The sequence below is a fragment of the Rhynchophorus ferrugineus genome, unplaced genomic scaffold (genome assembly GCF_030347505.1).
Source record: "Rhynchophorus ferrugineus isolate W39M unplaced genomic scaffold, kcgeb_rfMv2 rfM4, whole genome shotgun sequence".
NCBI classification, from domain to species: domain Eukaryota; kingdom Metazoa; phylum Arthropoda; class Insecta; order Coleoptera; family Curculionidae; genus Rhynchophorus; species Rhynchophorus ferrugineus.
This window is the reverse complement of record NW_027472583.1, coordinates 21,150,269-21,175,290: the sequence shown is the minus strand read 5'-3', so window position 1 is coordinate 21,175,290 and position 25,022 is coordinate 21,150,269. Positions and strand designations below refer to the sequence as shown.

Below are 25,022 nucleotides of genomic sequence, written 5' to 3'. Positions count from 1 at the left end.
TAATGGGTTTATAAAAATATATGTATGTTACTTTAATATTTAGGCCGAGATTGATAACTTCCTAAAGAGAAAAAATAACTAGAAAATACAGCAATCCGCACGTGATAAGTTGAATATTATCATCAGTGTTCAGTTGCGTCTGCTATAGGGATGGTGGAAGTGGTAAAAAATATGAAGAATTTATTACACCGATAAGCAGAAAAAGGTCATTGGTACGTCTTATATCGGTTGGCGAAACATTATTTTTAATTCCTTTTCTATTTGTGTAAAAAATAGATAAATATTATTATGAGATTTATACATATATATATATTTTTTTTTGAACAAACATAAGAAGCAAGCCTCATTTTGATAAGTTTTAATGGTTTGATTGTTTTAATTGCAATTATAGGAATATAATTTACCCTATTATGAAGACTGTGTATTCGAAGGAATAACGAAATGTGTTCATATCAGTGGAACGGTTATATATTAATTCATACAATAATAATATATTATGTATTAATAAAACTATTTAATCAGTATACAAAACGTAAATTTATTAGACAACTTAAAATAATGTCTTAATAATACTAAAAACAACCTTTATTATCTGTCAATAGTATTACTTATTTACAGTTGATTATAAATAATTTTTTTTCTTTCAGTCTGAACTCATTGAGTTAATATACATAATTCTAATTAACTTCGCTATCCTATGCTAGAAGCAATTCGATAGAAACCGTTATGCACGTGTTGGCTAACGTCGTTACATCCTTAGAGTAGGTTTAAATGACATTGAGAGCGTAAATTTGACATTAATACCACACAGTTACAATTAATTCGGCACAGAATGTTCTCTATTGAATTCTTTAGATATAACATCTATTATGCAAGTACTTCCATGACGTACGTATGTGCATTATTTAGTATATATGGGTATGTATCGTATACAATAATGATGGTCATTGTACAATTTTTATGAATATTTATTGTAAATAATATTATTTTATTGTATCATCAATACATGATATTTATTGATGTTGATTTTATTATTTTCTACTGATAATTTATGTGTTTAATTTAAATAACATTGCACAACAATGAAAATATTTCGAGCTGGTTGGTTGAAAAAGAGCGTTCTAATTTTTTTAGTCAAGTTTATTTTATATTTTTTGAAATTACATACAGTTTTCCGTGGCGAAATCGACCTTTTCGTTAGAAGATACAACAAATAATGCAAAAAAAGACATGGATCAAGATCTTAGAGAGCGATCTCAACAATGCCGAGATTTGATGAAGATAAGATGGTTGAAATTTTGTCACTTATTTAGCCATTTTTATTTTTTAATATATTTTTGGTTTGGTTCATAGTGTTACGAAAATTGTGTTGGTTTTTTAAACTCATGTTTAACGTTATTGCTTCCTATTGAAACCACAATAATTTGAAAGGGATAATTTCACAAGATCAGGATAAATTATTTAGGTGATCTCATCAAGAGTATTCGACGTCGGATATTGTTAAAGCAGAATACATAATTATTGGGGCCAAGAATATAGCAATGTGCTTTTATCTAGTTTATTCTTTATTGAGATGATATGGAACTGATGTGATCTTATTGACCAAAAACAACAGTGGCTTGAAGTTACTAAATAATTTATATCCCTTAGGTTGACTAATAGGTTTAGGAAAAATGATTTCAATTTGGTTAAGTGAGTATTTGTTTTTCCAAATAAACGTAATTTGTTGAAAAAAAATCCAAGAATTAATTTAAAAACATTTTAAAAAATATATATAGACATATAAGACATATTCTTAAAGGGTGAAGTTTTGAAAATATGAAAATAAAATCGACTCTTTCCAAATTTCTAGACTAGAATGCCCTTAACTCTATACTCTATTATATATTTTATACAAATATTATTTTGTTGTATGCATTGAAACTGAAACTAATTAATAAAATATTTATTTAAGAAATATTTTTTATGTGCAATCCTGCGATTATAAAAATTGAGGAAATGTATTTCAAAACAGGCTTTATGTAGATAAATAGTCTTTTTGTTTGTATAAATGGATTAGAATAAAAAAAAGGATGACGGAACAGCCAAAATAACGGCCAATTCTAAATGGTCTACGGAAATATCGCAGAGAAGCTTAAAACTCATTTATATCCGATCATTTTCTTAATGCACTCATTTTAGATAACATTGTCGTTTTTCAACTCAGACTAAAAACATTACCATTCTTCTCGAAAACGCAAAAAACAACATACAGGAAAAAACAGGATATAACTTTCATTCTTTTATTCCATTCATTCTTCCACGCGCTCCAGTCAGATTCCTTTCAATTTAAAATGTCTCATTTTCTATGTCTAATACTAAAACTCAGTCTCCAAGTGCGTCTTAAGGGTCGCCTTCCACTCCTTCCTATACTAAATTTTCCTGCTCCTCAGTTCATTTATATACGCTCCAAGTTCGTCTTCGATAGCTCCTTTCTCCACGTCCTTCAGACTGCTGTTACTTATATCGCACGAGTGACAGTTGTGCTCGCTATTACGATTATCCAGACCGATTTGATCATCCGGTGTTTGAGCTGTCGGATTTTGATCGGTTTTCTCCTGATTTCGTAAGCATTCGAAGTATTGGGTTAACTTTTGAAATTTGCTCTCGTTCTGATTCTGGCTGACGACAGGCAATGATGCGTAAGCTGTTGATGGGCGAGGTAACTTTTCTGACGCACCTCCTTGGTCCATCTTGATTGAATGTCTAAAGGAAAATTTGAACCTGAAATATAATAATTATAATTAGTATTAATTCTTCGTAGCAAAGATGTTAAATTAATGGGTGTAATTATTTAAGATTATGATGTTTATGAAAATAATACAATAGAAGACTAATTTTGAAAAACTACTCTATGACAAATCTACGTATTTACCTTATTCGGAATAAAAATTATTTATGGCAAAAAAAAGTGAAAAAAACTTGATATAGATTTAGTGTAAGCTTAAGAAAATCAAAAATCCATAATTACATTTAGATAATTTAAACCTTTTGTGTGTTTAGTCGGTATCATCTATGTAAATTGCATCTGTATATTTAAATTATCATCATAAAATATTTCAGTGAGTTGGTCATCGATATAATATTAATTTGTCTTAGCAACTATGGGGCACGTGATTTCAATAATACTATTCTCACTATCCGATGGCGATATTATTATAGTTGTGCTTTTATTATGCTCTATTTAGAGTTATTGCTTGCACTTACTAATTTGCTTGCCAATATTCTACCACATTTGATTGTTAGTGTATCTTGAATATTCACCCACTTTTTACAAAACAATTCTATAAAAGCTTTAGTAAAGCTTTAGTATTCCTTTTAAAATTATTATTTCAGCTATTTGCCTTCATACATCCCAGTTCAATATTTTGCTTTATCTTTTTTTAATATTGATAGAATAAAAATTTTTAACTATGAAATTTAAGTTAGGTGACGTCAATGTTTTGTAACGTAAGACTCTGATGTATATTTCTGATACGAAGCGAGGGACATAAAATGAGTGTCATATTACAAGCCTCTAGAAACTTGAAAATTTAGCCAATAAGGAAAATGAGCATTGTTTAGTTGAATTTTATATATTTATGGAGATTTTAATATTTCTGCTTAATATATATATTAATAGGCTAAGCCGAAACTTAGCCTCTCTTTAGAAAATAGAGCAGTACATAGGGCTTTAATTTGTACTACAAATATATGAGATTAAATAAAATAAAAACTACATATGGACAGTACGCCTGTCTACATTTTATTCGGTTTGGACATAAATAACATATCCATTATCGACGTGTAATTTTTAAATCCTGACAGCATTCTAACCGAAATATGCAAGCAACACAATTTTATATGAAAAGCGAGTGCGTAAAACTGTTATTGAGTAGTTTCGTTTAATTTTATATATTGTTTTAAAATTTTTAATATCGGTTATGTTTTACATTCAGCCCTGAAAGATAGAAAACAACATATAGGCTAACAAAATCAGAAAATAAAAAGAATCATCTTGCCTTACTATCTGTAAGAGGAGAATTCTCTTTCATTTAGATTTCCGCACATATCTTAGATCTTATAGATATAAACAATACTACTTTTCTGAAAGCATCATGAAAATTTGTTATTTTACGATTGGGACAAGTTTCATTATTCTAACACACTTTTTAATAAATTTATTTTAATTAAGTCAGTAAGAGAGTATGTTTTAGTCATTTAACACATGGGCTGAAAAGTCCACCGTATCACCGCTTTTTCAATCAAAAGAAAGCTGTTAAAATTTCATGATATTCTACTCATAAGTTTGCGAGTTATTATGCTAAAAGCGACACTACTTTTGTTATTTTCAAAACAATAGATCATAAACATTTTCGTGTTTTAATTTTACACTGCTTCTTGATGTTTAAGCGAAACAATGGCTTGAAATGTATTATAAGGACTCCGCTCCAACAGAAACAACAATGAAACGTAGGACGTAGTGGACATTCAAAGGAGGTGTTAACGCCAGAAAACGTCAAGAAAATCCACAAAATCGTTTTGATTGATCGAAAAGTAAAGTTTCGGAAGTTAGCTAACATCGAATTCGATTATCATTAGTTGCAGTCTTTACAACTGTCTTAATGATGCAACGCTGGTTTCATCGAAGATTGTAGAAATTCTTTTAGTTCCGTTTTTCTCCCATAGATTTCAGAAGTTTTTCGGTGATGGAATTGGGGTTTTACCAGATAATGTCAGAAAGTTATTGATCAAAATGCGACATAAATCACCGTACATTCTTACCTTCTTCTTATTATCACCGTACGTCTTCGAAACTAATATGAATGTTGTTTATGAAAACACGAAAAGTTCAACGAAATTATCCCATTGAATATTAATTATTTTTCTCCAACCCATTACATAATGTTTTACTTTTTTTGACTGGATTAAAGAGGCATATATAGGTGTTATAGGTCCTTATATTTATTTTTTCCTAGTGCTTGTATTGTTTTCATGCTATTCTTCGCTATTTTGATTAAATAGTATATTTGGTAAAAGGGCATCAGATAGATATAATTATAAAAACAATTTCTTTTACGAACATAAATTTAGTATTTATAAGGGATTCTGAATATAATCAATTATTACTATAGTTGAATGAACTTCGGATAGTGTCATACAATGTCGTGAATATGAATTGCTTCTGGAAAATGGAAATTAGTGACTCAATATGAAATCAAGGTCAAATTACAAGTTCATTCGAATTTCTGGAAACTAAGGCAGTACTCTCTATATATACAACGAATATGAAGATAAATTTTAAGGATGAAAACGTATTTTATCCGCTCGACTTTCGATGTCACAACTCGACTTGCCTTATCTAAGTATTGGCATATCCAGCCAGTAAACCGCAACAGAGTCTTTGCATTTTAACGCGAGAGTTTCTCTATTTTCTTCAGATTTTTAGACTGCATTTAGACTGCGAAAACTAACATAAATACAATACAAGTTTTCGGTAACAAAATCCTGAGAATTATTGTAGGTGCACCGAGATACTACAGAGCCGATTACTTACATCGAGACTTTCAGATACCGACTGTCACTCAGGAAATCAAGAGAGTTGCATGGAAACATGAGGACAGACTCCACTCTCATGTCGATATCGAAATAATACAACTCTTGGATAACACCAGAACAGGACACAGACTTAAAAGAATCAATCCATTTGAGCATGTGTATTGTAGTGTAGTGAGGTGCATTTAATAGAAAAAAAACAAAAATCTCTTAACACATCAACATTATTACACCTGGGACTAAGATAGTCGGCAACGATTAGTAACAATGTAATAAATGAATTAAAAAAAAATTTAATAGTTAACTACATTTTCCTGTTCTCAATTGAAATAAGTCAACTTATTGTCAACAAGCAGACTTAACAGCATTAGATTTTCAATAAATTAGGCTTATGCATTAATTATTAATTTAATTTACAAAAGATGGCGATAGCGTGTATTAAATCGCTTTGGGTGGATTTGTAACATCTTAATGAGAATACATTATTAGCCAACATCTTCGGATTTGGCGTATGTGCAGTCTGCTACATAGAATAAATCATAGAAAAGAATAAACTATATGAAATTATATTGTCTTCCTTTTCTAATGGCGGTCCATTCATTTACGATCGATCAGATCAAAACAACAAACAAATCTAGAATATTTAGATTCTGTGTTACATTAGAAATTCTATACTAATAGTAATTAAATTGTTGTGTTATTCTTGGTGGTCTAACATACATTGGTTTTAAAATATGAAAGAACAAGGGTAAGTGCAGAACGAAAGGTTAAATTTTTAAAAGTTATAAAATCCATACAGCATCAATTTTATTTATAGTGGGAATTTTAGCTACCAAATTTATAACACATCATTTTTAACGACCTGGAATAGGTATCAACACATGCCAAAATTTAATGATAAGAAGAACAGAGAAGAAAATGATTCTTGTTGTGTTTGAAGTAGGCAAGTCATTAATGAGGTTTGTTCGTCAATAATAGTAGCAAAAATTGTAGTAACTGGTAATTATTAGATATTTATTTTAAATATAATATATTTTAGTAATGATTTAAATTTTGTTTTATAGCTAACATGTAGTTAGAATTTGTTGAGAGTAAAAGTCGAAGAATGTCAAACTCAGAGAATCAGAAAATAAATTAGACATCATGGTGCTAAGATATAGAACAGTGTACCGTGATACTTTGTAATAATTAAATTTGCTAACAAAAGTAGACCTGGATCAAATAACCAAAATATTCAACGACACCCTAGTGATCTAACGTCAAGGAAAATATAATGCATTATTATATAAGAGTATAGTTAAATAAATTATTGTTTTGTGAATATGATGATGTATTGGGTAAGTACGATCATCCATTCCTTTTAGACTAGTAAATGTACAATATGTTAATCGAAAGCTCGTGGTAGTTAATTAATTATCTTAAATAAAATGTGTTACTTCAAAAAAATTTCAAAGTTTATCTCTCTCCTTATATATAGTTTCAACATTAAATCAATTATTTATCATATTTGTGAATTTTCATTTATAAAAAATAATCATAATTTGTAGTATGATGTTTTTATAAAAATAGAATAGTTGAACATATATTAATTATATTTTTATTATTTCGTTTTATTCAATACTTTTTTTAATAAACTGTGTTAATTCCAAAATTTTACCATTTTTATTTACCTCATGAACCTATTTACCTACTTAATATATTCCATTAATATAAGTAAATAAAGATTTGCGCATGCGCCAAACTCGGATTATTCTCTGTATTCAAATTAAATGGAGCCAATATGGGCATGCGACAAATTCGGAGATGTTGGGGAATAATGTATCCTATCTTAATGCTGAAGCCTCGCTTTACTCTTCAGTATGTATCTTTTCGTCGAAGGATGAACAAACAATTTTTTCAGTGCGTTGAAAATGTTTGAATTTGTACCGAGTAAATCGTATTTTCAGCAAGTTCTACTTTTTGACTTCATTTCGAAGAAAAGGACAACTGAAGATCATTGAATGCTGTGTGGTGTTTATGGCAATCATGCTCCATCGATTTCAACACAACATGTACAAATTTTTTAAGGCATTTTAAAAGTAAACATGTTTTGACACCGAAGACAAAGACCATTCTGGACAAGCAAAAATTAAATACCAGTATTTGAAGGTATTAATCGATGAAATCATCAATGAGGATAACTATCGATTACAATTGATGCATTTGGGCTAAGCAGTGCGAGAAAAACTTTCAGAATACGAACCAAGTTACAATAATATTATTTTTAGCATAACAAAGCTCGACCACATGTTGAAAAATCGGCGAAAACAAACTTGGAAACATTAAAATGTGAACTGCTACCCCAACGACCGAATTTTCCAGACCTTGCTCCTGATTACTACTTGTTCCGATATATCAATCGTAACCTATATACAAAAAAATATATATATATATATATATATATATATATATATATATATATATATATATATATATATATATGTATATCGTTCTTTCGAGATGTAATCCGTAAATTGCCTGAAAGATGGGAAAACTAGCGACTATCGATGAATAAAACACATTGTACCGATTTTTCACAATAAAACTTGAAATTAAAAAAATCCTTCTGGAGCTAATTTATAGACCAATCTATAGATTTTTATTTCAATATTAATGTACCCATGTACGAAATCTACATAACCCTATATACACCCAACCCTTTATATGAAATTTCATTTTGACCAAAGGACAATTCTGTTTATCTTCAGAACGTTGCTTGTTCCTAACTTACGAAACCCGACGTAAACCTTTCTATACGATAAATGGAATTGAAGGGTATTTTCTGGCAGATCAAAAGATAAACAAAATTTTTTTTCTCGGGTTTAAGTCGTCTCACTAAGTACATAACTATGAAGGGCCTTTGTTCTGTTCGCTCGATGTATTTTAATGGAACATCTCGATATTTTTAGCTTGGACACATACGTGAGATATTTTCTAGAAAAGGTTCAATCTTTCCGGAGTTGTGGATTGATATATATTTATTAATTAAGGTTGATGAAATGAATTTACTATATCGACCATTAAGTTATGGCATAATACACTCCAAATATAACATAGAATTTCTGAACATTTAGGCAATATTTGAATTAAATAGAAAATACTGTAGTTTTTTAAATTGAATCAGCGACTTTGTTTGCTTCTTTGTTGAAATTTTTATAAATATGGTTGAAGTTCGTTGATGCAGTGTTGAATATCTTTCCATAGACGAATTAGGGATGTCGACCGTAGAGAAAAAAATCTAGGCTCCTTAGGAAACTCTAGAGTTTTAATATCGATATTATAACTTGAAACTCACAGTTCGATACTCTTTAGCAACGATCGACAATCTTTAGAAAAAAAATGTTTTAAATTATTAGATATTAAATATTAAAAATATTAAAAAATGTTATTAACTTCAAAAACCCTAATAAAATTTCAAGAGGTGTTAAAACATATGATCTTGGATGATATACTCGACCAGGAATGTTTCGCGGTTGATGAACTGTTCTAACGAGTGTATGGCATGTGATTGACTATTTCGTTGAAACCACATGTCATCCAAATTAATATCATAAAATAATTGGTTAAGTCACCCGACCGAAAGAACTACCAATAAATTTCAGAACTTGACTAAAGTTCTATTGGACAATAACCAAAACTCTTATTAAGCTATAAAATATTGTATGTTAGGTGTATTTGTAGCTATAATTATATGTTACCCAATTCTGCAATTTTAATGATACATCCTTAGAGAGATTTTGTTTGAAAAACCTGTATCCATTTTTGATATTCAATAATCGGCTCAATGAATTCACAGGTCTGCAAAAAATCTAGGATCTGTTTAGATTTTGTGACGTAATCTTCATGTTTTTGGGATAATGAATCCGAAATGGACTTAATTTTTGTCATAGAAAGGCACGTTTCTCGACAATTTGGGTAACTATCTTAAACAAATTATTACATTAATTATTTACTATTAACTATTTACAAGCCATTAACGATACATTTTTTTTTATCTAATATACCATCACTAGCACACACTAAATTTTTTTCTTTTTCCCAGTGAGCACCCTACAGTAGTCTGATATCACTGAGGCGCCTTATCCTTGGTATCTTCCAAATATTCTGGAAAATGGTCAAAGACAGAATGAAGGAAATTTACTTTTAGACCTACTAGGCAACCTAAGGCTTGCTCTTTTACCCATTTGTTTCTGGTTAGTGTTTTTAAAATAGAGAAGAAATTCATCCTTCTTTTTGAGTATCCGTCATGGTGGTTATGAATTATGAGTTATAATAAACGTCTTACGTCTGGTCCGACGAAAACATTTTTCTTCATATTTGCTTCTGAGAAGCCTGGAAATTTTGAAACTATGTACTTTAAACAATCTCCATTTTTGGGAAGTTATTTTAAAAATTGCTTCATTATTCCCAACGTTTTTTGCAGCAGTGGTAAAAGAACTTTATGTGGAGGAATCGATGTTTCTTGGAGGTCATTCTTTTACCAACTTTAAGTTCCATCGGCGGCCAACTTTTTTATTCCAGCTTGGTCTCCACTATCTCATAGACACAAAAAGTAAATGAATTTTGTAAACCCAGCTTGTTGTCCGAGCAACATGCACAACATTTTAAAATTGCTACATACCTGCCAAACATGGTCTTCATATTTTAATTTACGAAGAACCAATTCACTATCAAACCACCAATTTAATAGATTATCCAGTTTTACTGCGAACTTTTGTTAATACAAATAATTTTGTAACAAGAAAGAACGGATTGTTCCCTCATATAATGCTCATATAGTTAAACTGTTTTCCTTTCTGAATTGTCAAAACTTTGTAGAAATGCACATTTGTCCGCCTATAACTTACGGAAAATTACAACTTTGCATACAACTTGGAACACTTATATTAAGAAACATTATTTTAAAAAATAACAAACTTTCAGTGTTTCATAAACATAAATAATAAACGGATATTGTGCTTATAGTATCTGTTTATGGCAACGTAATATGATGTTATAATGAGCTATCAATTTTTTAAATATTCACTATTTTAGATTGTACTATAAATAAAGTCTATGGTAAATAGTAATAAGCAGAGGTACAGACATAACGTAATAATTTAAAAAAATAAAAAAGAGAAAATAAGAAGAAATAAGAGAAACTATAAAAATACAATTTTGAGAGTTATAGATGAATAAAATTGATCATTCAGTATCCTATGTAAATCGATGATATATCAGTTTGGAACACAAAATATTTGATAAATTACGTTTTGGTTTATCTTCTAGTTAATATAACTTCTTTAATTTTCCGGGTTGGAAACTAGCCGGAGGCGGTTGAAAATAAATTATGGCATAAAAAGTCGGATATCTTTTTTTTTGCAAACATAAATACAAATCGATCTATTCTGACAAAGATTAATAGAGTCACGATTGGACATTGCCTATATCTGATTAATGGAAAGATGTTTTTAAAATATGTTTTCACAGTTCGCTGGGTAGAGTTGTGTTTGACAATTTTGTTATGTAATGATCCTTTCAATTGGGTACTAATAGCAAGTGGGTGATAGACCATAAATATGTAATACGAGTGTTCTTTTTTATATTTCGGATTTTGATAACATTAAGTGTTAAAAACTGACGTTTTGATCAAGTGAAAACAGGACATTGTTAAAATTCTTTAGAACATTTTAATTTAAGAACTTTTGGCGTGGCTTATTTAAATAGTGTATCGATGAACCTAATTTTGGATATTGTTATCAAGGGCAATCCTACAGCACTGTAAAAGATTAGTGCATCGAAATCAATGACAACTGGTGGTAAGCATACTTGGATTTCCGATATTTAGATAAGTTTCTGTATATTTGTTTCCTATGGGGAAAATATTTGAACCTTTCTTACTTTGCATTAGAATGAATTTGAGTCAACTAGTATGTATGTAGCCTAAATATTCTGACCATTTGTTATAATAATAAATGGATCATTCTTTGTTGAAAATCATAGTGCACATTTCGGTGTTATATGTTATGTTCGTTGAATAAAATTGTGATTGCTGAACAGTTACATTTACAAGAACAATATAACACCATAATATAACATTCGGGACTAGCGTTAAAGGCAATCAGTGAAATAAATTAAACCACACGAATCATAACTCATACTTTTTGCAGATTGTTGTTCTCATAACAATATTATTTTCGCTTGTTCTAGTTTTCCACACATATAATATTCTATATTCTCATCAGATAAAAAATGGCTAACTCACTGATTTTTCATAAAAGAGTCAATAAACAGATATTGTGCTTCTAGTATCTGTATATCGCAATGTAATATGATGTGGAAATGAACTTTACATTTTTTTAGACGTTTACTATTTTAGATTGTATTATATGGATTAGTTCTTTTAATGATAATCTAAATGCATCTATAGTAAATAATAACAAACCGAAAAATAATGTAATGAATATAAAGAAATAAAACAGCGAAAATAGAAAGAAATAAAAGAAACTGTAAAAGTAAAATTTTGAGACTTACACCTATTTTTAAAAGAAGAAAAAGAAAAAAATGGTTCTGAGAACGCTATAAATAGAAATAATATCATGTAACTATTTTAATAACTATCTAAATGCGTCTATGGTAAACGGTAACAAACAGAAAAATAATATAGTGAATTTAAATAAATAAAATTGAGAGAAAAAAAGAGAAACAATAGAAACTGTATAAGTAAAATTTTGAGAGCTACGCATATAATAATATCTATAGAAATAATATCATGTGACTATTTTAATCATATGTGAGTAAACACGAAATATCAATGTCAAAATAACTACTCAATATAAAATAAGACTTAAATTTTGGAAATATAAAAAAACCATTTTTTCATTCAAATTCAAATTTTTAGATTAGAATACAATCAAGATCCAGTTTTGTATCGTCCAGATTAACAAGTAGTCAGTTTAAGTTTGACTACTTGTTAATCGGGTAGCGACTTGATCTACTACTAAAAGTGATATTTAAAGGGTATCTTAGTTTGGAATTTAATTAATGTGCTTTCTTCTGTTTGTTGAGTTTACAACACTCATTATGCGTAGATATTTTCGAAGCCCAAAACGAAGTTTAAAGGGGAATTGGGTTATTTAATAACATTTAATCAAATTTAAATTGATTTATTAACACATAATTTAATTTGTGACACTGAATATATTGCTTCAATGATAAAAATAAAATGCACTTATAAATAATTTTACTTTATCTTGATATTGATTAAATTATTCTCTCAAAGTAATAAAAATGTATGACATCAAAATAAAACAAGGTAAAATAATCGGTTATCGTTGCATTAAGCTAACGCAACTAGGGTTCACATTTCATATCTACGATCCGCTTTAGCCAGAGTTGGAACTGCTATGTTCCATCAGAGCTAATAATCTCTTTAAATATAAATGGAGTAATAGGTAGAACAAAGGCTTATTCTGGTAAAAATGTCGAAAAATTACTTGGTATATAGATTATTGTTGTAATCCGCTCACATGTATTTTTTGTCATATATTGTCATATATCTTTTGATAAAAATAATTATCAATTTGTACTAAGACAATTAATTGATTAGTTTTTATTTAATTTTTCTTCAGCAAGTTCTTGGGCTTTAAAGTTAAAACTATGTCAATTAGTTATTGTAATTAATTGTCCGAGTTTGTTTACTACTCGCAGCATAATTACCATCATTGTCATAATTAAAACTATTTAAAAAATTAAATCTAAACTCCAAAGCTTGAATGTGATATGTTTCCACTATTGATTCTTGGTAACAGATTTTTTCAAATCAATCAATAATGTAATCGGATAATGTCAATACTCCTATCTTTTAGATCGTTTTCGATAATCTTAATCCACGTTTTTTCGGAGCTGTTCGCTGTGCCTTCCACCCACAAGGTTTATTTCGCCACAGAAGTCTGTGAGGAATTCGTTCACCTTTCATTCGGCACCTTCCACCTCTGAATTTATTCTTTAACTGTGCTCTGATTATGACATCTTAAAACGAATGATTTCATTTTTAATATGACCTCGGAGAGAAACATGTAGGATTTGCCCCAAGCATCGCATTTGAAAGACATTAAGAAAGACGGTCACATACTCCAAGTCTCGGAATCAAACAGAAGAATTGGTGAGAAAAGGTAGGACATAAAGATGCTGATTTTAGTCTTGATTGAAATACTTATTTTCGATTCAGTTACTTTGGTGGTAAACGCTAGTTTTTCTCCTGTGTTTCTGACCCCAAATACTTGAAATCCTGCCCATTGCTTCAAATGGATTTCGTCGAAATATAAAATAGCGGTCGATCCGTCAATTGCCAGGAAAACAGACTCCGACAGCTTCCAAAACTGCCTAAATTGAATGCGTAGTGCGAACATTTTATCTACGCATCCTCGATTATGTCTAAAACCCACCTGTTCTGTTCGGCTTCGTCAAATTCAAATCAATTAGAACAAATAACGATCTCGAAAATTGTACAGTTCGATCTGAATGTTCAGGTTGCCACAAATAAGTAATATTAATGAAAAGTATTATTATTCAGCATTACATATATTGTCAGGATTCTTTCGATGGAGATAATTTCTGTTTCTGGTTTGAAAATGACAAATGATGGAGAAACTTTTACAATTTTAACGGTTTTATAAGAGCATTTTGTAAATCTTTTGATCTAAAATTGATTTTAACTAGGATACCTGTAGAAATATCTTCAAAGTCAATCGTAGATAAGTACAAGCCACAATCTACTGAAGAACTAAATGAATATGAATCCCAAATAAACTGCATGAAAGTTTAATTTATCCTAACACAAAAGTACTGTTCGTAATAAACTAATTTTTGTTTCATCGGATTCTTCAGCCAAGGAGCCAAGGAAAACGCCAATCTGTCGTTTGATCAATTTCTCACGCCATCGATCCTTTCAAAAATCTTGGCCATGATGTTCAGCGTCCAAGAAGTGGAAGAAAATACACTGCCAACACCTCTGCTAACCGCAAGATCATCAAGAAGCGGCTGCAGCAAATTTGAGAATCTCCTTGAGAAAAGGCGTCCAGTGAGCAAGTCGTCGGTTGATCCAACAGCCAAAAAGGATCTCAACCTCAAGGTGTACAAGCTCCAAAAGTTCACCTCCTCATAGATGAGTTCGTCAAGGCCTGGGGTGAAATTTGCGCCAGCAGCAAGACCTCCCTCGTTTTTGTGAATCAAGGGGTTAAAATCAATCAAAAAGTGTATCTTCGCGACATTACGTGTTGGCTCAGCAGCACTTCGGTGATGCGAATTGTATGTTCTAATAGGACTCTCCGTTCTGGCCCATAAGGCAAACACGTCGCAAGACCATTTCCATTTTCCGGACTTCGTCAGGTCGGGAGAATGGCCTCCCTACTTGCAGGATCTCAACCCGATGGATTACAGTCTGTGATATCGATAGAATAATCGTCGAGAATAAAGCCGTAACAGATTAATTGAAAAGTTTCCGGCCTGACACATAGATCGTGCTACTAGAATTAAATTCATATGTTTTTTAGTTAGCCCTAACCCTCAGAAGATGGGTGTATAAATTTGACAGCTGTCGGATCACTAGTTTGTGAATTATAGCATTTTGAGTGAAGCAACTTTTGTTATTGTGAAAAAATGGATAAAAAAGAATTTCGCGTGTTGATAAAATGTTTGAAGATGATCAAGTGTAATAAACCCGAGTTTTTGCGTCCATATGTGACAATGGGTGATACATGACTCCATCAATTCGCTCCGAAGTCCAATCGACTGCCATCTGAGTAGACTGCACACGATAAACCCGCTCCAAAGCGTGGGAAAACGCAACAGTCGGCTGGCAAGGTTATGGCGTCTGCATTTTGGGATGCGCATGGAATAAACATTATATGTATGTTATTGTTAAAAATCCATGTTATTGTTTTGTTTTTATTTGTTGTATATTTTTAGGACACCCTATATATGAAATGAAATAATTTTATCCTATGATATAAATAATCTATAAGAAATTATTTATAAATACTGCTATACCCAATCTACTATTTTATATACTATTTCTTTATTATTACTTTGAGAATAAAATATTCTCTATGTTTTGTCCTTTTTGCTGAGATTTTTTAATATTTAGTCAATATGATTGTATATTTGTGATGTTGAACCAGAAAAAGGTAAATAACAAGAGACAGATATTTAACTGTAACTGTTGTAACTTTTTTCTGTATTTTTCTTTATTTCGATATTATCTAGATGGAAAGAAACTCGAAATAATACAAGGAGGTAATTGCCCGCATTTCTCTTTTTTTTTCTTTTTTTTTGTCAGTATCAGGTCCCGTGCTGTAATTGTCATACGATCTTTATAACTGATTTTGTTTCTTGTACGTTTAGTTGGAAGCAATATGTGCTATAACAAGATTTAATAAAAGTTCGAGGACTTTATTACTGAAAATATATTTTTGTCCTTTAAGTTCTATGGTTGTCATATTTTCAGTGAAAATTTAAGTATAATATAATTTATAATCATAAAGTAAATAAATATTTAAGTTCACAGGCAGTTTTGGATATTTGCTCATCAACATATTTTATCGGTTTGTCTGAGTCGACATTTTCTGCCTACAAAGCATAGAGACCTGTTTTTATTTTATGTTTAAAACAGTTTTATAAAAAAGCTATTCTGGTTAAATATACTAATATTTAACTAAAATACCATAAAGTGTATATAAATCATTATATATATTCATATATATATATATATATATATATATATATATATATATGTATTTTTCCTTGAAAATATCTATATATTTTTCGTAATACCCAATATTTTTTTCTATATTTCTTCGATATATCGATATATACATATATTTCTATAGATATTGAAAACGAAATATCGATCTATCGAAATATCTATGTTTTCTCGATAGCCGGTACCCCTAGAGTTGCGTGCTGATTCTGCATGATAAACTCTGTTAAGAGCCAACACAATGGCTTTATAACGGAATTAGTTTTCCAAAAAAGGCTTCAAAAGGCTTCTTCTTCAAAACATTTTCAATGAAACTTGATGAGTTCTAGATAATGTAGTGTTTTTAAATTTTCTGTTATCTATGTGACCCTACATTTTAAATGTTTTCGTGTTTTCTAAAATATTGGCGCATTGTGTATCACGTTACCCTCCTGTCATGACTGAATGGAAACAAAGCATGTATGCTATTTTCAAAACAGTATTTGATATTACATCGCGAAACTAGTAATCAAAACAATGATTGTTACTTTTGCATTACTGATATAGGATAGATTTCGAGAAGAAAATCCAAAATTTCATACTGAAGATATGCCTCCTCCTCCGCCTTCTATTAAAATTGAAACTGATGATATACCGAGCGATGAAAGTAGTAATGGAATAGATAGAAATTGACAATCTTCTTCTATATATTAATCGGCTTAGTGAAAATTTCGCCTCCCTTTTTGAGAGAATCGAGATCGATTTTCTGTAAATTTTATTATATTGGTATTAACTTCCAACCCATTTCAGTTTTTATTAATGAATGCATTTCATAACAAAGCCGTAAACAAATATTACAAATAACAAATAAATAAATTTGTGCATCAAGAGTTAAAATGAAGGTTTTAATTTCTTATTTGTTGGCGAGTTATAGTCCTTATGTGGGACACGAGACAAAATGGAAAACAATAGATTAAGGAAAACCATACAAGACAAATTAAAGATGAGCTTAAATATTTAAAATTTTAATTTAAAGATTTGTAATTGTGAGAATCCAGAATAATTCATAAAGTGATAGTTTGAAATAAACAAATTTTAAACAAACAAATAAACTCTTTTAAAGATTGAGTAGTGGATGATGACGTAAAGAATTATGCAATTTTATTTAAAAATGTAGACAAGGAAATTATTATTTTATCAAATAACGTGGTTTTTTATTAAATTTATTGTTTGTCAATATATATTTGGGTGAAAAATATATATAAAAGATAAAAATTATATTAATACATAAGTGAAGAAATGAAAATATGTAGATAAAGTGATACCAAATAACATGGTTTTTTATTAAATTAATGGTTTGTCAATATATATTTTAGGTGAACGATATATATAAAAGATAAAAATTATATTAATACATAAATGAAGAAATGAAATTATGTAGATAAAGTAAAACTAATAACATAAATTGCCTAGATGGAACAAATGGGACAATTAGAAGAAATTATGAATTATTAACAGTAATTTGGCAAATATTTTAAACCGCTGATAAATATATAGATGTTTAACGATTAATGCAATAAAATATATAACTACATAATAATTTAACATTCTGTCAATTACTTTATTTATTTACTTTATAGACCTAAGTTTTGAGAAGTGAATAGTTCATTTAATGATTATAAATATATTACTTTAATATGATTTCTATATTGTAAAAAGTAAAGTGCCCAGTTGTGTTCGTTATTTTTTAAATTAATATACAAATATATATTACTCCATGTTTATGATTATAACATGTTCTCAAATTGTTGTAGTTCTGAAACCAATCTTACTCATTATACTTTAGTTATAATGTAATGGTGTAGAAATTTAAACTTATTAATATTTTGTTGATTATGAGAACTTTTTTAATCGATTAGATTTCTTTAAATTCCATTTAACAAAGGTCAGTGAGTGTTAGTTTTTGTGACAGTTTGCATGTATTTTATTATATAGACATTTGTTACGGCAATTAATGTTATTTATCAAATATATAATGTCTTATATTAAAAATACTGCCAAAACAAGTTTTAGTGATATTAACATATCATATTTAAGTTATTGTCTTTATTATCCGCGAAACATGATTGACTTTATATATTGTGGTCGAATATCGACACACAGATTATTAGTGACAATAAAAATTCGTCATAAATTGTTTGATGCCCTTAAACAAAACGGCACAAGCATTTACTGATGATGGTTCTACATGTTTTTAGGTTGAACTGCAGTGTATTTTAGTATTTGTTGTAATCTTTACATTTCGAGTATATCAATGTTGGTTTTTATACTCCCAAATGATTTTGTTTAGCTGAGGAAACGGGTTCATTTCCTTTATATGCGTGTTTGGAATGAAAATTGTCCGATTTGTTAGGGTTTTAATGTTTCTTGTTTTGATACGGGTCGACTTATCTTCCTTGCTGATTTGTCTCATGTTAGGAACTCATCCTTGTGTAGTATATATTTTATTATTCCGAAGGGATTTCAGCTGTGGGAGTTGTGGAAAATTGATTTTCTTGACTACATTTGATTATTAGCATAACCCAGCGATACATCTACAAAATTTGTGAGGGTTTAGGTTCGTTTCACGCCGAGAATCTGTAAGTTACATTTTGTTACATGTAATTTACTTATCAAGTTGTCTGGCAAAAAATATACAGCCGCATTTATTAGTTGTTTGCTAAGATATCGTTTCATACATTATATTAAATTTTTATATTAAATCATCGGTGAAAAATTTGTAAAGATTGAGTAGTGGATGATGAAGTAAAGAATTATGCAATTTTATTTAAAAATGTAGGCAAAGAAATTGTTCTTTTATCAAATAACGTGGTTTTTTATTAAATTTATTGTTTTTCAATATATATTTTGGGTGAAAAATATATATAAAAGATAAAAATTATATTAATACATAAATGAATTTATGAATACATAAATGAGAATTTGCAAGTTACATTTTGTTACACGTAATTAACTTATAAATTTGTCTGGCAAAGAATATACAGCCGCATTTATTAGTTGTTTGTTAAGATATCGTTTCATACATTATATTAATTTTTAATATTAAATCATCGGTAAAATATTTGTCAAATGCTAATGGAATGTAAGTGAGATAAACTCGAAATCTTATGTAATTTTTGCGTAATAATTCCTTCGTAATACAATAAATAGTAGTATAATTAAAAAATCAACGTCATTTCAATTTACCTTTCACAATAATATACTCAAAATTAGAAGATTTAATTAATTAATTTAAAAATTTTGATGCAGTCAGTTTATGTGCTCATTAAGTGGCATTTGCTAAACTTCATACTACATAAACTCATCTACTACATAAATGAAAAATATTCTTTATTGTAACTAATCGAAATTATACTGAGAATTAAAATAATTTATAAATTTTAAGTTATATATTACTGATTTCATCCAGTGATTCCAGATCGATGAAAAACCATAGATATTAACAATATCACTACATTACTAATGTGAATATTGAGGAAATATAGGAAGTAATCTAGACTTGATCCAAGTTTTATTTGTTTTTTTGGTTTAGTTTGCAGCGTAACTATTTCGTTTCACTTTAAAATTTTACTAAGATGGAATTCGATATATAAGTGATTTTTGAAGAAAAATTGTTTAAATCGCGTTACCATGACTAAATATCGTGATATTATTTCTTTTCACTCTAAACAACTTTCCTGGATCTTAAATTATTACTTATTACTTTTCGAGGGTCCTACCATAGTAATGTTGACATTTTTAATTTACATTTTTTTTAGAAATCCCTTATATTTAACGTCATACAGGACACAGGAAGGAACACAAAGTCAATATCATATCGAAAATGATCAATAAATGAATTAATTAAAAACACAACTATAAAATAATTCTATTGAACTATATGAGATAGACCTGCACATTATTTTGATTTTATGAACAAACATTTAACAACCGACTAGGTATCACAGGCATAATTGAAAAACCTTACGGAGAGAAAACGTTTGCTCAGCTATATTCTTAGACGTAGTACCTTCTGTGATAAATTTAGGCATCAAGGATATGAAAATGCATACACTACATAAAAGATTACCATATCAATAAGTAAACTCTTTCTATAAACTCTTCTCTTCTCTTAAACTCCTACATCTCAGCCAGGATACAGTTAAATAAGAAGAAGTCTAATCAACAATAAAAGAACTGAGAGCAGGTGTTTTGCAAGAAGTGTTTTGGTCCTATTTTTACCAATTTGATACATAGGACATAGAATAAATACAAAATGTTACTGCGGATATATTTGTTGATGACATTTCATTATTTACTATTAGATACAATCAATCACAAATTATCTTGAGATAAATCTTGTTGTTAAAGTTTATTGTCAGGGGCATAAGAAGAAGAAAAGAAAGAACCCAAATCTAAATTAAAAAAATATTTTAATTATATAGAAGAAAATCAAAATTATTTATACATAATAAGTTGTTACTAGGGAATTCAGTTATTGGCATGTTTTTTGAGAAATAATATGAATATAATACAAGTAATTCAGATACTATAAGAACAATTACTTACACCGATACATTTGGATTCTAACTGTCCTAGAGGAAATTAAGATATTCATAAGACATCAGGAAAGACCTCACTTATATGTTAACACCAAACATTATTTTTGGATAACACTGAACTAGGATGCAGACTCAAAAGAACCAATATGTATAGTGATCTCGTGTAGAGAAGTGTATTAAATGAAAAAAAAAGCAATGAAAAGTGCTACTAACTCTTATTTTATTAAGTAAAGGCCAATGTATCTTTCTAGGTAAGTTCCTTAATTTTTATATCACTGTAGAGACAAATTGTGACTTAGTTGGCAACGATTAGTAATAACACACTAATACAAACAATATTCGATATATTTTCTTGATAAAAGAAATTATTATTCGTTATTCGACTGAATACTAAAGATAAAAAAATTTAACGAAAAAATTGAACCGACTTCAAATAATAAATAAGGAACTCACCGAACCCAAACAGTTATATTAATTTAGATTTGTCTTGTTGGTAATTTATTTTTTGTATATATCACAAAATTATATTATTATTTTTGCGTTATTTGGGCTCGGCACCGGCTTCAAAGTAGTCAGTTGGTTGTAGGTAATATTGCAAAGAGACAAATAGGCTAAGGTATGTATTAGCTAAATTTGTGTGTATAGTAGAATATAAACTACGTGTAGTAGATAGGTTAAATAAGGTTTTTATTTATTTTTATTTAGTTATTACAACGATTATTATGTACATATTTTATTTTAAATTAATTTTTTTGTGTTAGAAATCTTGATTATTTTTTAATGTGTGAGGCAAAATAGGAATAAAGAAACAATGATTAAAAATAAGGAGAGGCCCTGGGCTCCGCTACCTAGCCTAGGTGATATGACAATTGTTCTAACAAAACAATAACAAAAAGTTATAGTTCTCGCGACGTTCGCTTGGAAGCTAAACGCGTTAACAGTTACACCATAGAAGGACTTGTCTACAATATTTATATATATATATATATATATATATCCTCTTTCGGTTAAAAATTAAATAAACGAAGAATCGTTCAAATGATATTTTAATCAGTCTTCCTGTATTTCTACGAAGAGGCTTTGGGGAGCGAGGTCAGGGCAGAAATCTAATAACCTTGTGTGCTTAATAGGATTATTTTGCAGATTTATTTTGATAGATCATTTTATACACATTCAATTAACGCAATACTTAATACCTATCGGTGAAGTTGGTATCTGGGAGACTAATTTATCTGATTAAATTTAACAATTTTCTACTAGCCAATTATGCAAATTAAAATCAAATATAGTTTATAATGAATAATAATATCTTTTTAACTGCATGAAAAAAAATTAACAAAAAATTATTGGCCCTACCAGATTCGAGTGGCAGAGTTTTAATGAAAGATGTTTGTTAGTGATTACTAATTAGTAAATAAGCATGGCTGTAATTCGATCTCCATTAAACAAAATTGTTGGCTATATTATTTTAAATTGCTTAGATCGAAACTTGATCAGCAACAATGAAGTACTATTAATATAATTGGCATTAAAGGCCTTGTCATGTCTGTAGTAATCACGACAGATCTCCGATTACACAACTATATGTATGGTATTGTAATATGAAGAGTTATATATCTATTATATTAGTTAGTTATATATCTAACCACAAATTGCGTTTATATTAGATTTGGATTGGAAAGTCAGTGTCGATTTGTCGCCACTATTATCCCAATGAAATATAAGGTAAATTAAAAGTATTTTAGTATAGGTTTCATAACTGTAATCATTTTCGTATTTTTTTATAACTGTTTCATAAAGTGAACTCATTCACATTACTGCATTTAATTTATTTCTCAAGAAAATATTAAGTTTATTTAGAAAAGAAGACAGCGTGATGTTGGATTGGTAATTGGTCGGCATTTCTTGTCATATTTGGATGGGGTTCCACCATATACTGCCCCTTAGCGGTTTCTTTAAGGGCAGGTGTTATATCGTACCACTGATGCTACCCTGGCTACGGACTATGCATCAGAAGGAACAAGGCCATATGTATAATGTTAAGACTAGAGGTGTATTGAGTGATGTCTAGAGATAGGGATTTGTTTGGAATATATTTATACTCTTAGTATCGTTTTGTATTACCGTTGAACCTGTTGCCATACAAGGGTCAAAATAATTTTTTGTTATTTTCACATTTTACATTTCGTAACTTATAAATTTATGTGAAAAATCTTAGTGCAGGCTAGTGAAAAGTGGTTTTGATCAAGATTTAAACTAAGATGGAGGAAATGGTTACTGTAACAAGAGATAATAACATAACTAATTTATATAAAATATATGTTTTAAAAGGTCTTGTTCTCAATAATTTCAACTTAATCCTCGTACACTCGATTGCAATGAAGTTTCAATTGTTTCTAAGAGCTTTATACATAACTTTCTTATTCCAATAATTTTGATATCGTACTTTATTACCTAACGCTGAACTTGAGCATAGCTCTTCCAGAATCCGAACTATTGTGCGTTTTATGAAATCCTTCACTGATCTATAAAGGTTTTCGAAGTACATCGTGAATTGCTTTCACGTGTTTTTTATTTTCCTTTCAGAGAGTTTCATTATTTTGTATGTTATACTTTGTACTATTGCGAAATGTCCGGATATTGAACCATATATTTTATTATTTTTGTTTTTCAGATATATTAAATATATATATTTAATCTCCATAAAAGTTTAGCTAGGAGAATCAGAATTTTCTTTCAGCTATTTTCCAGTCTGGTGCCGATACTATGATACATGGTATAATTCCGTGTTGATATAAAGTATATGCCATAAGGTTATATATGTGCTGCAGGATATATATGAAGGTGTAATATTTTATCGAAAACTATAACTAAATTAAATATAAGGGAAAAATAAAAATAATTAGTATTTGTTTTTGTTTTTATCCATGCACTCAAAATGTTATTTTATAGTAGTTAGGAATTTTAGTTAGAAGTTTTCTCACAGTAGTTGAGCTAGAAATAGTCAAGGATAATCAAGACTATAGCTAAGTTTTAATATATTATAATCAGTAACGTCACATCCCAAGTGGTGATATCTATCGATTTCAATATTTGATTAAAAATTAAATTAACTCAAAGTTAATTAAAAATTAACTTTGAGTGGACAGTATATAAAATATTAAAAGATTCAGTTAAATTATTTTAATATTTACATAGAGTACTGAAAAATGATGGCCACATTATTAATATATGGGAGTTGCTATTTGAATAGAAATATTGTTATAGTTACACTAGCAAATTAAGAAATGCCACAAGGAATACAGGATGGAAAATTATGAAACAGGCTTATTCAAAAGTGATTAGCAGCGGTTGGTTTCAGATATTTACATACTATAGAAAGGATTCAAAAGTAATGAAAATGACCACCACACGAACTCATTGAAAACGTTATTTGAACCATTTCAACATCGAGGATTCATTATTTTACAAGCAAAAATAAAAGTTTTCTGTGGCATATTGTAACTGGTAATGAAAGATGAATCTACTGTGATAATTTCAAGTGCAAAAGTCATGGGTTGATCCAGGACAGCTATCCAGATAGGCGCTGAGGCGGAATACTATCAGTTAAAATGAATCAACAAATTGTATTTAAAAGATTAAAAACAAGAAAATATATGGATGTTAAAATTGTGTAATGGAGGTGCGTCTACACAATGCCTGAAAAAACTAAGAATTGTGTAAAAAAGGAATAGAAAAAAACATGCTTCAAAAGTATGGAAATTAACACCTCTGAAATGTTTCTTTTTCATGATACATCTTATTATATGAGAACGTAACAACTATGTTTTATCTAGGGTTGCGAGTTCGAATTGACAGACAAATATAGATAACTGAGTCACAAATTTTGAATATCCAGAGATAGCGAACAAAGCTCATCACGAATCACGAACGAATCACGTTGTTGATAAATAAGAGATGATATATGAATGAACGTGTTGTTATAATGGCGACAATGCAAAATTAATTCTAATCAAGGAAAACCACTAGAACGTTGCATTGATGATATAAAAAATGTAACAGTAACAAAGTATGGAAAACTATGAAAGAGG

At 29.3% G+C, this 25,022-nt stretch overlaps 1 protein-coding gene across 1 annotated transcript in view; it reads right to left on the bottom strand.

Annotated features, from left to right (window-relative positions):
- Positions 1-1,316: 1,316 nt before the first annotated feature.
- The window catches only part of LOC143196062 (pyrokinin-1 receptor), a 250,893-nt gene continuing 227,187 nt past the window's right edge, over positions 1,317-25,022 (bottom strand). Inside the window, exon 6 of the mRNA XM_076403647.1 lies at positions 1,317-2,763. Within this exon, the coding sequence (XP_076259762.1) occupies positions 2,412-2,763 (352 nt within the window). The 3' untranslated portion in view covers positions 1,317-2,411. The remainder of the gene's footprint in view (positions 2,764-25,022) is intronic.